This window comes from Chrysochloris asiatica, unplaced genomic scaffold (assembly GCF_000296735.1).
Source record: "Chrysochloris asiatica unplaced genomic scaffold, ChrAsi1.0 scaffold00345, whole genome shotgun sequence".
Classification (NCBI taxonomy): Eukaryota; Metazoa; Chordata; class Mammalia; order Afrosoricida; family Chrysochloridae; genus Chrysochloris; species Chrysochloris asiatica.
Window position 1 is genome coordinate 1,528,078 of NW_006408863.1, and position 14,048 is coordinate 1,542,125.

General features: G+C 45.6%; 1 protein-coding gene across 1 annotated transcript in view; it reads left to right on the forward strand.

The window, feature by feature from the left end:
* Positions 1–14,048, forward strand: part of ATP9B (ATPase, class II, type 9B) — a 255,515-nt gene that overhangs the window by 25,640 nt on the left and 215,827 nt on the right. Inside the window, exons 2-4 of the mRNA XM_006875888.1 lie at positions 3,334–3,507; positions 9,848–9,998; positions 13,888–14,001. Coding sequence (XP_006875950.1) covers positions 3,334–3,507; positions 9,848–9,998; positions 13,888–14,001 — 439 coding nt within the window. The remainder of the gene's footprint in view (positions 1–3,333; positions 3,508–9,847; positions 9,999–13,887; positions 14,002–14,048) is intronic.

Below are 14,048 nucleotides of genomic sequence, written 5' to 3' on the forward strand. Positions count from 1 at the left end.
GCTCCTGGAACAGCTGAGTGTCTTGATCCAGAAAATAATGGATTTCTGGATTCTCCTGCAAATTCCCCAGCTATAAACCCTCCGATCCTCCAAACATACCTTTATATTTGTTATAGAGTTCCAACACCATCTCATGAGTCCTCTTAGCCCGGTATTCCATGTTGTTGTTGACTGAGCTCCTCACTACACGTCTACCCGATCCGCCATCTTCAAGGTGGAAGGCCTGGTTGTGTAGTGGTTAAAATTCTGGCTGCGAACCCCGCGGTCAGCCTCCCACAGTCTTCTCTACTCAGCTACGTTTGATATTTCATTGTCATGGCCACACAGAACTCAGATACCATATTCACAGTTCGGGACTTTTTTTAGGCAATTGTTACAGTTCAGGGTCAGTAGTGTTCACGGCACAGTTCCTCCAGCCAGGACAGTTCTTCCTAGCTGTGCTCTCAGACAGAGCTCTAATTGCCTGACCAGTTACACGGCTCCTTTAGGGCTGCTCACAGGACATAGCTCTCTACTCTAGTCCTCAGCCTCAAGGCACTTGGCTCCATGGTCAGCAAATGGTTTCTGGAGGCAGCCCACTCTACAAGCAAGCCTCCTGCTCCAAGTTACTTTGCTTCACTTGCTCCGAGGGAGGGCCAACGAGGCTCATTGTGCAGGGAATCTGGGGGTCCAAAGGACACTCCCTATTTGGTTCTTTGATGGTAGTAAGATCCCTCCTCTTCTGCTTCTGAGATAGCTCTTTTTATACCCATGTTAGTATTCCAAGTTTTTGTAATTAACCCAATTAACAATCAACTCACAACTGAGTCATATAATCAGCATCCTTACCCTCCTTCTCGTACCCAAGCCATCAGGATAAAGTTGTTTGGTGGGAGTTTACCAAGACTATGGCTAGAAGAGACGTGAAATGACTCAGTGCCCTGCATGGACACGTCTGCACTCCTTTTACTGACCTCCTTTTGTGAGGACTGTTGTCTCTGCTGCCCCTGGCTCTAGTCTCAGGTGGTTGTGCAGGGTATCCGGGAGCCTCCCTGTCTCCTGCCGTGTGTGTGTGTGTGTGTGTGTGTGTGTGTGTGTGGTGTAGAGACCCTAATGCTATCTGAGTCCTATGTCTGTACATGTTAGCAAAACCAGCTTCCTGGCAGTACAACCTGTGGGTGGGGATCTGTTTCTGGGGTCGTGGGCTGGAGCACCACCCCTTCCATCTGGATTTCCAGGCCTGTCTGTGAGTCTGTGTTGACCCGGGGCTGGGGGCATTCTGTGTCTGTTGGTCAGGAGTGTGGGGAGGGGGTACAGGCTAGGGTGCGGACCGCACTTCTTCTCCCGAGCTTTTGACTCTTTGGGTCCCTCTTGGTCCCTGCCCCTTGCAGTGAGAGCCTCCTCTGGCTGTGGCAGGCTGGGCTGGGAGCTGCCCGCTCTTCGTGGGGCATCTGGAGTCCTTTCTCCTGAAACTGCAGGTCACCTTCGTGGCTGAAGGTCTGGGAGTGAAAGCAGTCAGAGGAATGAACAATCCATTGGATGCACATCGGAAGTCATGTTTCCTTGGACACAGCACACCAAACATTCATTGTTTGCATGTCCACCTTTCCAAGTGAATTTCTCTGTTACGGCTTTTGGCTTCTGGGTGCTGCTCATGGTTTTCTGGTTATTTCGGGCAATGAAGGCATTTTTTTTTCTTTTCCCTTAGATCCATTGCAGAGTTAGTGTAGGTATTCTCCAAAAAGAAAGACATCTTCCCCTGGATCTGAATGTGTACTGTGAGCTTCGCAGAACGATCCTAACTGCCTGTGTTACCAACCCCGGTGTCTGATTCCTCTGTTTCTTAGTGTCTCTCAAGATCTCTGTTTCCACCAATTACTTTCTTGTTTCATTCCCCACCTTGTCTCCCAGGGATCTTCTCCCTTTCCAGGTGGTAGGCACCTTTTTTCTGTGCATCACCTTCTCAGACACACATGGTGTGAGCCACCATGGACTCAATGGCAGGGGTCCAGTCATGTTAGAGTTGGAACTTTTGGTTGGTTTTATTTGCTCTCTGTGTGGTTTTGGATGATGTGAGGACTGATTTCAACCCAAGTGACTACCCACAAGAACCCAGACATCTGCTTTCTTTCTTTGGGGTCAAGATGATCCTTACCACAGAGGTTTGATTTAAAGTGAAATAAGCTAGTTACTGTTGAGTCATCGTCGGGCTGCTGAGCAGTTGGTTCTCAGAGACGTGTATTGTGTTGTGTTGTGTTGTATTGTATTGTTGTTGTTTCCAGTTGAGTGACCCCACGTGACAGAGTAGGACTGCCCCGTGGGTTTCCTAGGCGGTCAGTTTTACCGGAGCAGATCTCTGGGTCTTTTTTTCCAAAGAGCAACTCATGTGTTTGAACTGCTGACCTTCAGGTTAGCATCTGCGTGCCTAACCATTGTATCACCAGGGCTTCTCAGAAAGGTATGTTCTTATTTCTAAAATAAGACTCTGTCTGTGACTGAGCAAAAGCTTGATGTGCTGGCTCAAAGGCAAACCAGAGGGAACAAAGGGGCATATTGTCATTATAACAACAAGCCAGGAGACAGTTCTCATATTGCCAGAAGTAGGTCCCCAAACCTCAACTGATGCATGCTAAGTCTGGGCCTCACTTCCCATCAGTTCCGTGCGTGCACGGAGCATGGATTTAGATGCTGGAGTTGGTTCAGACTTTTGACCTCTGGGTGAGGGGACAGAATGAAGGACTATGGGAGGTAATTAGGCAGCTGTTGCAGCACTGCCGACGGCCCAGGCCCACTGAGGCCTCTGTTAGGGTATGAGTGAGTGAGTGAGTGAGTGAGTGGGTGGGTGAGTGGGTGGGTGGGCAGGCCCACTTGTACCTGTACCTCACTGCCAGCTTTAACAGAGCACGCAGCCTCATCTTCCCCCGAGCTGCTGCTGCGTCAGCAACTTGGTGCTTACCTTACAGTGCCCCAGTGCTCCTTGTTGTTGTTGTTATGTGCCATGGAGTCGGTTCCGACTCATAGCGACCCTACACAGGGTTTCCGAGGCTGTAAATCTTTACGGGAGCAGACCGCCTCATCTTTCTCCTGCGGAGCGGCTGGTAGTTTCGAACTGCTGACCTTGAGGCTTGCAGCCCGATTCGTAACCACTACGCTACCAGAGCTCCTTAGGTTGGCCCATTTGTTTTGTTGGCAGAGTAAGCACCAGCACTCCCGGTGACTGCCTTGGCTGCAGCGTCTTTAGGTAGGACTTGGTTTGAGGGAAAGGAAGTGTGAAGTGGGCTTGAATCAAACAATGTTGCGTGAGCCGCGGCGCTGTCCTTGGTGGCTTCACTAACTGGTCTTATCCGTAACCAGGTACCAGCTGGAAGATGAGTCTGCCCATTTGGATGAAATGCCTCTGATGATGTCTGAAGAAGGATTTGAAAATGATGAGAGTGATTACCACACTTTACCACGAGCCAGGATAACCCGAAGAAAACGAGGAATAGAGTGGTTGGTTTGTGGTGGATGGAAATTCCTTTGCACCAGGTTTGTTGTCCAGCGTAATGCCTGGGGGGCTGAGGCGGTGGGCTTAACTGCCTATATGCTTAGTTCTTTTTACAGAGTTATTTTCAGTCAAACTGGAGAAAACACTTGGGCATTGCTAGCTGACTTCTGTGTGCACTGAGGTTTGCCTGGTTTAACTGCTTAGATGTATAATCCTTCTAACCTACTTACTTTCAATCAAAGACAGAAGATCCTGTAAATAGCATCATGGAGAGTATTAATAACAGACAAAACGAAGCCATGTCATCTGAAAGAAAGGGAAAACAAACTTCATTATTCAGTGAGAAGTTTTAATGGTTAAATGATGGAGGAAACTAGTGATTGTATGATGAATGCATAATAGGTAGAATTAATTCTGGTCACTGTGTCAACATTTATAAATTGTGTTTCTATTACATATATAGTTACAATCGAATCCAAAAGCTAGACCATGGACCTCTAGAAATGTAATTTATTAATACTATAGTAGTTTATAAGGAGCTCTGGTAGCGTAGTGGTTACGAATCAGGCTGCTGATCTCATGGTCAACAGGTCTAAACTACCAGCTGTTCCGTGGGAGAAAGATGAGGCTTTCTGCTCCCATAGAGAGTTACCGCCTCGGAAACCCTGTACAGGGTCACTATGGGTCGGAACTGACTCCACGGCACAGAACAACAACAACTACATAGTAGTTTATGGGAGGAGTCCTGGTGGGCACTATGGGTTAATGCACTGGACTGCAAAGTCGGTGTGAACTGCAAGGTTGGCGGTTCAAGCTCGCCACTAGCTCCTAGGAAACCCGATACAGGGTTGCTGTAGGTCAGAACTGACTCGACAACTCTTTAACAACAACAAAAGTATATGGGAGGCCTGGTACGGTGCCATAGGATAAGCACTTGACCTCAAGGTCTATTTGAACTGCAAGGTGGGTGGTTCAAACTCACCAGCTGCTCCTTGTGAGTTCAAACCGGCTCAGTGTCGCTTAATAACAACAACAACATAGTTTGTGGACTCCTGGTGTGGTGCTGTAGGATCAGCACTGGAGTGTGAACCACGTGGTCAGCAGTTCGAACCCACCAGCCGCTCCTTGGAAACCCTATACAGGATTGCTATGAGACACTTAACAACAACATCGTAGGGTATGGAGTCCTGGTGTGGTACTGTAGGATAAATACTAGACTGCTACCTGCATAGTCGGTGGTTCAAACCCACTGGCTGCTTCTCTGAAACCCTATACAGGTTGCTATGAGTTGGAACCGAGTCAACAGCAACAACATAGTATATAAGGAGCTCTTGGAGCCCTAGTGTGGTGCTCTAGGGTAAACAGTGGACTACTGTAAGTTCAGTTGGAGTCGGCTTGACACAACTTAACAGCAACAATATAGTATATAAGGAGCTCTTGGAGCCCTAGTGTGGTGCTCTAGGGTAAACAGTGGACTACTGTAAGTTCAGTTGGAATCGGCTTGACACAACTTAACAGCAACAATAAGGATCTCTGGTGGTATGGTTATGTGTGGGGCTGCTAACTTCAAGGTGGGTGGTTCTAACCCACCAGCCCCTCCATAGGAGAAGGATGAGTCTGGGACTGTGCAGGTCTGAGACTATTTAAATCCGGAGCTGTGCAGGTCTGGGACTGTGCGGGTCTGAGACTCTGAAGGTCTGGGAGTGTGTGGGTCTGGAGTAGTCAGCTGCAGACTATTCAGGCTTGGGTTAAATCTGCGACTGCAGGTATGTAGACTATATCTTAACATGGGGTAGGAGTCCTGGTGGTGCAGAGGGTTCAGCGTTTCTAGGTCAGACCCTCTAGCCGCTGTGTGGGAGGAAGATTTCCAGCCTGGGAAGCTCTGTGCAGCAGCCCCCTCCGTCCTTGAGGGTCCCTGTGGGTCTGAGTTGAGATGGCGGCCGGGGAGGTAGTTTGGGTAACATGGAGTAGTGTTCTGCCTCAGACTTGTTTTAGCTATTCTGGGAATCATCTTGCCCATATCCCTTGCTGGATAGCTTTAAACCTGTACATTAAGGGAAGAGCTGGCATCTTTATTGTGTTAAGTCTTCTAGACCACAGACATGGCTGTCTTCTCTTTATTTGGATCCACTTTGATTTCTTTCATTATGTGTTTTGTAGTTTACAGTATGCATGTCCTGCCCATGTTAGGTTTTTACTATGTATTGTTTTACTTGACTGTGTATAGTAATGACATTTAAAGTCTGTGCCCACATGACCATTGCTCCTGTGTAGAAATACAATGGATTTTTGTGTTTGCTCTTGTATCTATTGACTTTGTTAATTCTAAAAGTGTCTTTTGTAGATTCCTTGGAACTTTCTACATCATTTAGTCCTCTGTAAATGGGGACGGCTTTATTTCCTGCTTTCTGATCTGTGTCCCTTTCCTTCCCTCGTCTTATGGGGCTGACGGGAATTTAGAGGATGTAGACGAGTAGTCAGTCTCATCATCCAGTAAGATGCTAGCTGTTGGAATACTTTACATGTTCTTCGTCTAGCTGAAGAAGTTCTTCTCTTCCTAGGTGTGTTTTGTTCTAACTGTTGGCAGAAGGAGGGTTGTCTCATGCAGACAGTCCTGCTAGATTCAGGAGCACAAAGTGGAGACCTGGGCTGGGGTCCTGTTCATTGTGGTGGTAGTCTGTGAGAATAGAATGTAGGAACGCCATGGAGAGAGGAAGGTGGTGGAAAGGAACAGGCGGGAGAGAGACTGAAGTCTTTTCTCAGGAAATGAAAGCATGGGGAGGCAGCAGGTGAGGACACTGTGGAAGAGGCTGAGCTTGTCTACAAGTCACCCATTGGGAGTATGCGCAGGGTTACGGCTACAGAGTGTGAGAGGGGCCGACTTGGCTCGTGGGGAATGGAGTAGGCCTGGGGGTAGATCTGCGAGTTCATGAGGTCGCTTGTAGACAGAGGTTGTTGGCGCTCAGTGATTGCGGCCGGAGGCAGCTCTGGGAAGGGTAAAGCAACAGTGCTGTCCCCGTCGTGGGATGTTCAAGGAAACGGAACTGAAAGGAAATACTAGAAGATCTCTCCTGACAGTTTAGGACCACGTCAGACGTTAAATCCAGTCCAACCTGATGAAGCTAAGCCCTTTCTGTCTTCATTGTGGCCTTGGGAAAGTCATCCGACAGGGAGGCTGTGCTCAGTAAAACAGACTCAATTTACTGCCTTGGAAATGGGGCAGCTCTGTCATCATGGGCAGGTGGACGTGACGTGCGGCTGACTGGGTTGAGAAGAGGAGGATCAAGGGTATTGGTATCTTGAGTGCTGGTCAGGCTCTTAGGGGATTGTCTGGGTCCTGGGTGCTGGTTGTGGGACTCTAAGGGCGCTACCACTGATGGGAGTGGGAGTAGTGGGCTCAGAGGCACTGGTACCAGGAGAATACTGGCCGTGGTTTGCTTGTTGACACAGTTACGAGGACAATGTTCAGCAGTGCTGTGTCCTGTGGCCTGGAACGGGTGATCACTCACGCCAACCCAGTACTGCTCGGTCCTGTTGAGTCATACAAGGAAAGAGAAGTGCCTTATGGGATTTTCAGGCTGTCATCTTTACGCCAGCAGATCGCCAGATCTTTCTCCTGGGGAACTGCTGGGTGGGTTTGAACTGCCAAACTTTCAGTTAGTAGTTGAGCACTTGGTCATTGCACTAACAGGGCCCCCTTCCAGCCAGAACCCAAATGAAACCCACTGTTCTCAAGTCTTCCTTCTCATAGGCGGGCCCCAGATGGCGTTTCTAAGACGGGAAATCTTCCCAGGAGCTCACGGCCTCATCTTTTCCTGTGGAGTTATTGGTGGGTTTGAACCACCAACCTTGGGGATTAGCAGCTAAATATCTAACCCACAGCACCACCAGGGACAGTCCTCATTTGACTACAACCTGCAGTGTTTTTTAATTATCTTGTAAGATTTTGCTTGCATGTGATACTCATCCTATTTTCTGATTTCTGCATTCCGTTGGGTCACCTCTCTTTCAAATGGGCACAGATATGGATCTCTTCCCAATGTCTTGGCATAGGTGAGTGAGTGCCTCCAGTGCTGCAGTGCTCCAGTGCTGAAAGGTTTCTATTTGTCAATTCCGGAGCCTTGTTCTTTGCTTCTTGGACTCCTTCCCTCGGTGCCAGCGGCTCTTGACCATCAACCTTTTTTTTGTTACGGTGACTGTGTAATCCTTCCATCTTTTTTTTAATGCTTTCTGTGTCATTCAGTATTTTGCCTAGAGAATCCTTCAGTATTTTGAGTCAAAGCTTGAAATTTTTCCTAAGTCCTTTCAGCTTGAGAAATGCTGAGTGTGTTCCTTTTTGGTTTTCTAACTCCAGGTCTTTGCGCATTTCATTATAATACTTGACCTTGACTTCTGGATCTGTCCTTTGAAATGTTCTCTTCCGCTCTTTTACCTCCTCATGTTGTCCATGTGCTTTAGCGTCTCTACACTAGAGAGCACATTTCAAAGACTCTTCTAACATTGATTTTGGTCGTTTCTCCCTTGTTTTCTTAATGAGCTTTTGCTTTCTTGTATGATCTTGATCTATAAAAAAGCTTTATTTATAAGAATTCTGCTTTGATTATTGAGGAGCTTATGTTGTTGTGATGTGCCGTGGAGTCGGTTCCAACCCATAGCGACCCTGTACAGGGTTTCCGAGGCTGTCAATCTTTACGGGAGCAGAAAACCTCATCTTTCTCCCATGGAATAGCTGGTAGTTTCAAACTGCTGACTCTAAGGTTAGCAGCCTAACTTATAACCTCTACACTACCAGAGCTCCTCTGAGGAGCTTATAAATAGCTGCTAAAAACCTTTGAAGTGTTTTAGGAAGTATAATTTGTTTCCTGTTGGACTTAGTTTTGGTTTGCCTCCACACTGTAAGTTTGGGACGCATTTTCATACTGCACACATGTTGCTAGGTGAAGCTCACAGTTGGTCTCTTCCAGGGACGTCACTGTGGGTCTCTCCTTTTCCCTTTTTGTCTGGGTTGTTGGCTCACATCCCATTGCTCTCCTAAAATGATTGTGAGTTCCTTTCTTCCCTCTTGCCTCTTCAGCTCATGTGTCTTTGGGGACTGTGCCCTGTGCTCTTAGATCCAAAGCACTTATCCCTTTCTGATTGTATTTTCTCTCTTGTATAGTTGAAAGGCAGTCCCTGTGAGGTCCCTTGACCAGCCTCTTACGAGTCCATCTGTTGAGTTTGAGAAGCCATGTGGGTGTGGGTGTATTATCACATGGAGCATTAGTACCCTTTTAAACTACTGACTTGAGCTTTAGGTGTTAATGTGATTGTTAGTTAATGCTACTGGAAAGTCCCCTTTTTTTTAGCGAGTGGAAAGAGTAATTACCATAGAGAAGGAAGGGCATCCCATCCTGGATTAATTGAGAGCCAAGGACCTGATAGTGTAGTGGGTTATGGGGTGGGCTGCTAACCGAACTCTGCAGGAGAAAGATGAAGCTTTCCGTTCCTGGAAAGGTTTATAGCCTCGGAAACCCTGTACAGGGGCACTGTGAGTCAGGATGGACTCGATGGCACACAGCCACCCCCAAGGACCTTTTCACTGATGAACTGTGTGGTTGGTGTATTGCCAACCACCAATGTCTACGCGTTTTCCCAAGGAATTCTGGTGGTGTAGTGATTGTGAGTCGGCCTTCTAACCTCAAGGTTTGAAACCATCAGCTGTTCTTCAGGAGAAAGAGGAGGCTTTCTGCTGCCATAAAGATTTACAGCCTCGGAAACCGACTCCATAGCATACCACCAGCATGTTTTTTCTCACCATACAGAGAGTTAAGTGCTGTTGAGTCGGTTCCAACTCATAGTAACCCTGTATAGGGTTTCCAAGGAGTGACTGGTGAGTTTGAACCATTGACCTTGCATTTCAAACCGACCTTGCTGTCAGGTGCTTATCTTACAGTGCCAAAGCAGGACTCACTCCCTCGGTGGAGCATCTAAGCAGCGATGGTCAGTTCCCCGAGGTCCTAGGAACCACTGCACAGTTGTGACATGCAGGTCTCTGTATGTTCTGTCAGGTTTCAATGTGTGTACCAGGCCTGTTGTAGAGAATCCCACAGGTCACCATTAGACATGATGGACATGACCGGCACTGTTGCCGGAGGAATGTCCAGTTGGCTTCAGCACCCGGAAAACACTCTGTCTTCTTGTTGCACACAGTTGCTGTGATTGGCTGATCCACGTCTTCTGTCTTCTTGTTGCACACAGTTGCTGTGATTGGCTGATCCACGTCTTCTCTCTTCTTGTTGCACACAGTTGCTGTGATTGGCTGATCCACGTCTTCTCTCTTCTTGTTGCACACAGTTGCTGTGATTGGCTGATCCACGTCTTCTCTCTTCTTGTCGCACACAGTTGCTGTGATTGGCTGATCCACGTCTGTCAGAGGAAGAAGCAGCTGAAAGCACGCACGGTGTGGCTTGGGTGTCCTGAGAAGTGTGAAGAGAAACATCCCAGAAATGCTATAAAAAACCAGAAATACAACGTGTTTACCTTTATTCCCGGGGTAAGGCCCAACAGTTCTTGATGATGGTCAGCTCGCTGGTGGCATGAAGAAGCCTGTGGAGGCCCTCATTTAATCATGGTTCTGTAACGGGTTCTCCTTGTTTATTGGGCTCTGGAAACAGGGCGTTTCAAGTGATTGTCCAAGGGCTCCTGTGCATTTTTACTGATGACATCCTCGATTTCAGCTCGAAAAATGTACTGCTTGATCATTGCCTTCAGTTCTTGATAAAGCATTATGTTTTGTTGTTACGTGCCGTCAAGTTGGTTCTGACTCGTAGCGACCCTGTTTTGATAGGCTTTCCGAGGCTGTAAATATTTGTGGGAACAGAAAGCCTCATGTTACCGTAGAAATGATGATGTGAAACTAAGCAAAACATACCAGAAAATAAGCCCACATTTTATGTGATCAAGGGAAAAGTGGGAATATAATGTGTACAGCTAGTTTAGAAACTTCCTCATGAAAGTGAGGCTTTTAACAAAAATATAGGAGTAGTAAGTGACCCACAGTGACCCTGAGTAGAGTTTCTGAGGAGCAGCTGGTGGGTTTGAACTGTTGACCTTGGGGTTAGCAGTCACCCCAGTGCGTATCCTACAGCACACACCAGGACTTTGTTACATCATTTGTTGTTGACGAGTCTGTTCTGACTCACAGCGCTGTATGCAAGTAGTTTTCTTTCATTAGGTGTTCTGCTGCATTTAAATAGAGAACCTTAAATATTTGATTACATTTTGTCTATAATGGGATTTCTGGCTTAAACAATTCAGAGAGTCTGTAGGTGTGTAGAATAGTTGAATGCTTTTTATCATCCTTACCTGTGCATACAGATTTTTTTCTCTTTTTCATGGCAGAGGAAGCCGGCACTGAAGGCACTTTTTGGTCAGCAGTTTTAACGTGTCCCGTGGATTGGCTTTTAGTCCGTTTTGTAGGAAAATCTCTTGATTACTTAGAATGAGGCCTCCTTCATCTTTTATATTTTAATTCAAAAGACCATGCTGATTTTATACTGGGCATTGATTTTCCCCTCCATCCATCCAGTAGTTGGCAAATGCTTGGTATTGAATATGCTTCTTTATTAAAACACACAGAACTAATGGCATCATAATTAAAAGACTGCTCTTTTGTCTGGACCGTGAAACGTAAACTCGCTGTCAGGTTTAAGTGATAGAGTGCTCACATACTGGGTGAGCAGCGCACATCTTCCTGCAGCTCACCGAGTTCCTTAGGTGGGGGTATTGATCAGGGAGGTGCCAAGACAGGAGCAGAGCAGAGCTTTGATCCGAGTAGATGCACACAGGCCTCTCCAGATATACCTGTGGATTGTCTGTAAAACTATTACCGCGTGCATGATTTTTTCCTTAGATTGTCTCTTAAATTAGTCTTTTCATCTAAAATGTAGTATTTTAGAAACATTTGGTAATTGCACAGTAGGAATTCTAGTCCATTTTTAGCATGAACAGCAATTTCTGAATTGCTAATAGATATAATTTATGCTAGCTGAGATTTTAAAGAAACCCGAGAGGAAAAAGAGTGCTTTCTCTCCTGCTGAGATTAATTTATGAAATAATTCAAAACATTTTTAGACAGCAATTGAACATGATTATGATTAAAAACGTGTTATCAATGTTACCGATTTTTCAGTCACACATAGAACTGTATGATGATGCAAATAACTTCATTATGTAAAAAACTGTGCCTCCAGACTCTTTGATCAACAATAAACACTTAACCTATTGCCCCCCACTTGTGGAAATTTCTGTGCTTCCCAATGTTGCATAAAAAAATGACATTGAAGAAGACTTTGATTTGCAAGTTTGCAAGTTGCAGGCTAGCAAGTGTGATGGCAGTTGGAGCATGCTATTTAATTCCTCCAGTTGGCAAGCTTGAATTCTGTACCATATCAGTCAGTGTTCAGCTGAAATTTAGCCATTTGAGGCATTTTAATTGTATTTATGGTAAAGCAGGCCTGGTCTCCTGTATATCCTGTATATCGGCCTTACAGGGAGCAGGAGGAGTATGTGTTCCATAGTCTGCCTCCTCTGAGGCATTTTTAATAGAGATTGCTTAGGGCACAGGAATTTGACTCTTCATCCTTTAAAATAACTTTATTTGAATTACAAAACAAGAACTTGACATTTCTGAGCTTTTAAAATTATTATTCTCCGTTTCTAAATTTTAGTTTTATTTTGTTTAAAGAAATCAATGCTAGTCAGGAAGATATTTATCAAGGCAAAAAATCCAGCTTAAGGATATAGGTACAGAAAAAAATAAAAGACGCTCTTATACACCTGATTAACCAGACTTGAAAATACAGACACTTTTGGTTTTCCTCATGATTAATTATTGCATATAGAGAAAAAGAGCAGTTTACTTCAATGTAAAAATTTCCCCTTTAAATGAAAAGGAATGTATAAAAAATTTATATTTGTAAGATACCCAAAGCCAAGTTTGTATTTCTCTTTTATAGCATAAATTATCAACAAGGCCCTGACCTGTAAATAAAAGTGCAGTAAAATCCCACAGTGTAATACCAAGAAATAACTAAATCGGATATATATTTCAATTAAGAAACCAATACTGAAATATACTAAAACACAGATTCAGCACCTGTTCACTTCGCACACTCCCAGTTTCACAGGATAGGAGGCACTACAGTAGCTGTCATGTAACACGTTTATTTACAGACACAGCCAGTCTGTGAGAGGACCGCAACAGGGTGGGGTCCATTTGTCAGAAGTTGGTCTTCTTAAAAAACAAAAAATCAAAAAACCCCCTCATTTTATCTGTTTCATGGATGAACTTAAACATGCTTACTTCTTTAAGAGTTGGTATCCTACCCAAAATATTCAGTTATCGTAATTAATAACCTCTACCTGTTTTCCACTGAAAATGGCCAATTCTTCCCTGGACCCTCCTCATGGTGTTTCTTTGGACCACAGAGGTGGGGAGTGTGCAGATGCTCTGACCCCACATGGCATTGTTGGAGGCTCTGCGAAATGTGTGCAGAACTACAGCAGAAGTGGCCCTGAACTTCTGTTAAACGCTGACATCGGTCATATTCTCAAGCACAGTACTGTATTGTCAGTGTCAGCTTCCCAGAGATGATGCGGAATAAATAGGTAGCTGTCTTCCGGAAACCGGAAACCCACTGCCATGGAGCCGACCGACCCCAACTCCTGGTGACCTTGTAGGACGAGTAGCAGCGCTCGGTAGGACCCCTAAGACGGACCCTTCCCAGGAGCAGACAGCCTCATCTCTCTCCTATTGAGGGGCTCTTGGGCTTGAACAGTGGTTATTCCAGTGCTTAACCCACGGCACTGCCACGGCTCCTTGTTTCCTGAGAGGTGGTCTGTAATTTTTGTAGTTGTGCATTTCGTCACTCTTTTGAGCTTTGAGGGCACCTTTTTGTGAAGTCACACCTGGGCAGGTGTTACTTGCCTGTTGTATCTTTATGGAGCTATCCAGAGAAACTCCGTTCTGGAAATGTGGGTGTTGTTGCCTTACAGAAAAGAAGGCCAGTACGATTTACCAGTTTCCTATCGTTTGTGTATAGATTGGCTGACGGGCTAACAGAAAGGAAGATTTGCCTGTTTTGATTGCTTTGACATGCACGTAAGCTTTATATGAGATGTATAGAGAACTGGAAATTTTCATAAAAGAAAACTAAAATCTGAATTTTAGAGTGCATTTTAAAAAGTAGTTGGAAGTTGTCATTTTGTTTTCTGTTGGGGTACCTGTCCTCTCTGCATGACGTGTAGCTCAGAGTGATCCCATGTCCCGGGACTCAGGGCGAGGAACCCCAGGTTCCACATTGCGCTGAGGCCGGGTCGCTTGTCAGGTTGCTAACAGAGCTCCTTGAAGAGGCTGTGCTAATTTTCTTTTTCCTTCACAGGTTTTATATGAACAATTCAAGTTCTTCCTGAATCTCTATTTCCTGGTAGTGTCCTGCTCACAGTTTGTGCCAGCACTGAAGATAGGGTATCTCTACACCTACTGGACACCTCTGGTAAAAGACACACTGACAGTGATGTCAGAGGGTTAACTGACTCACAG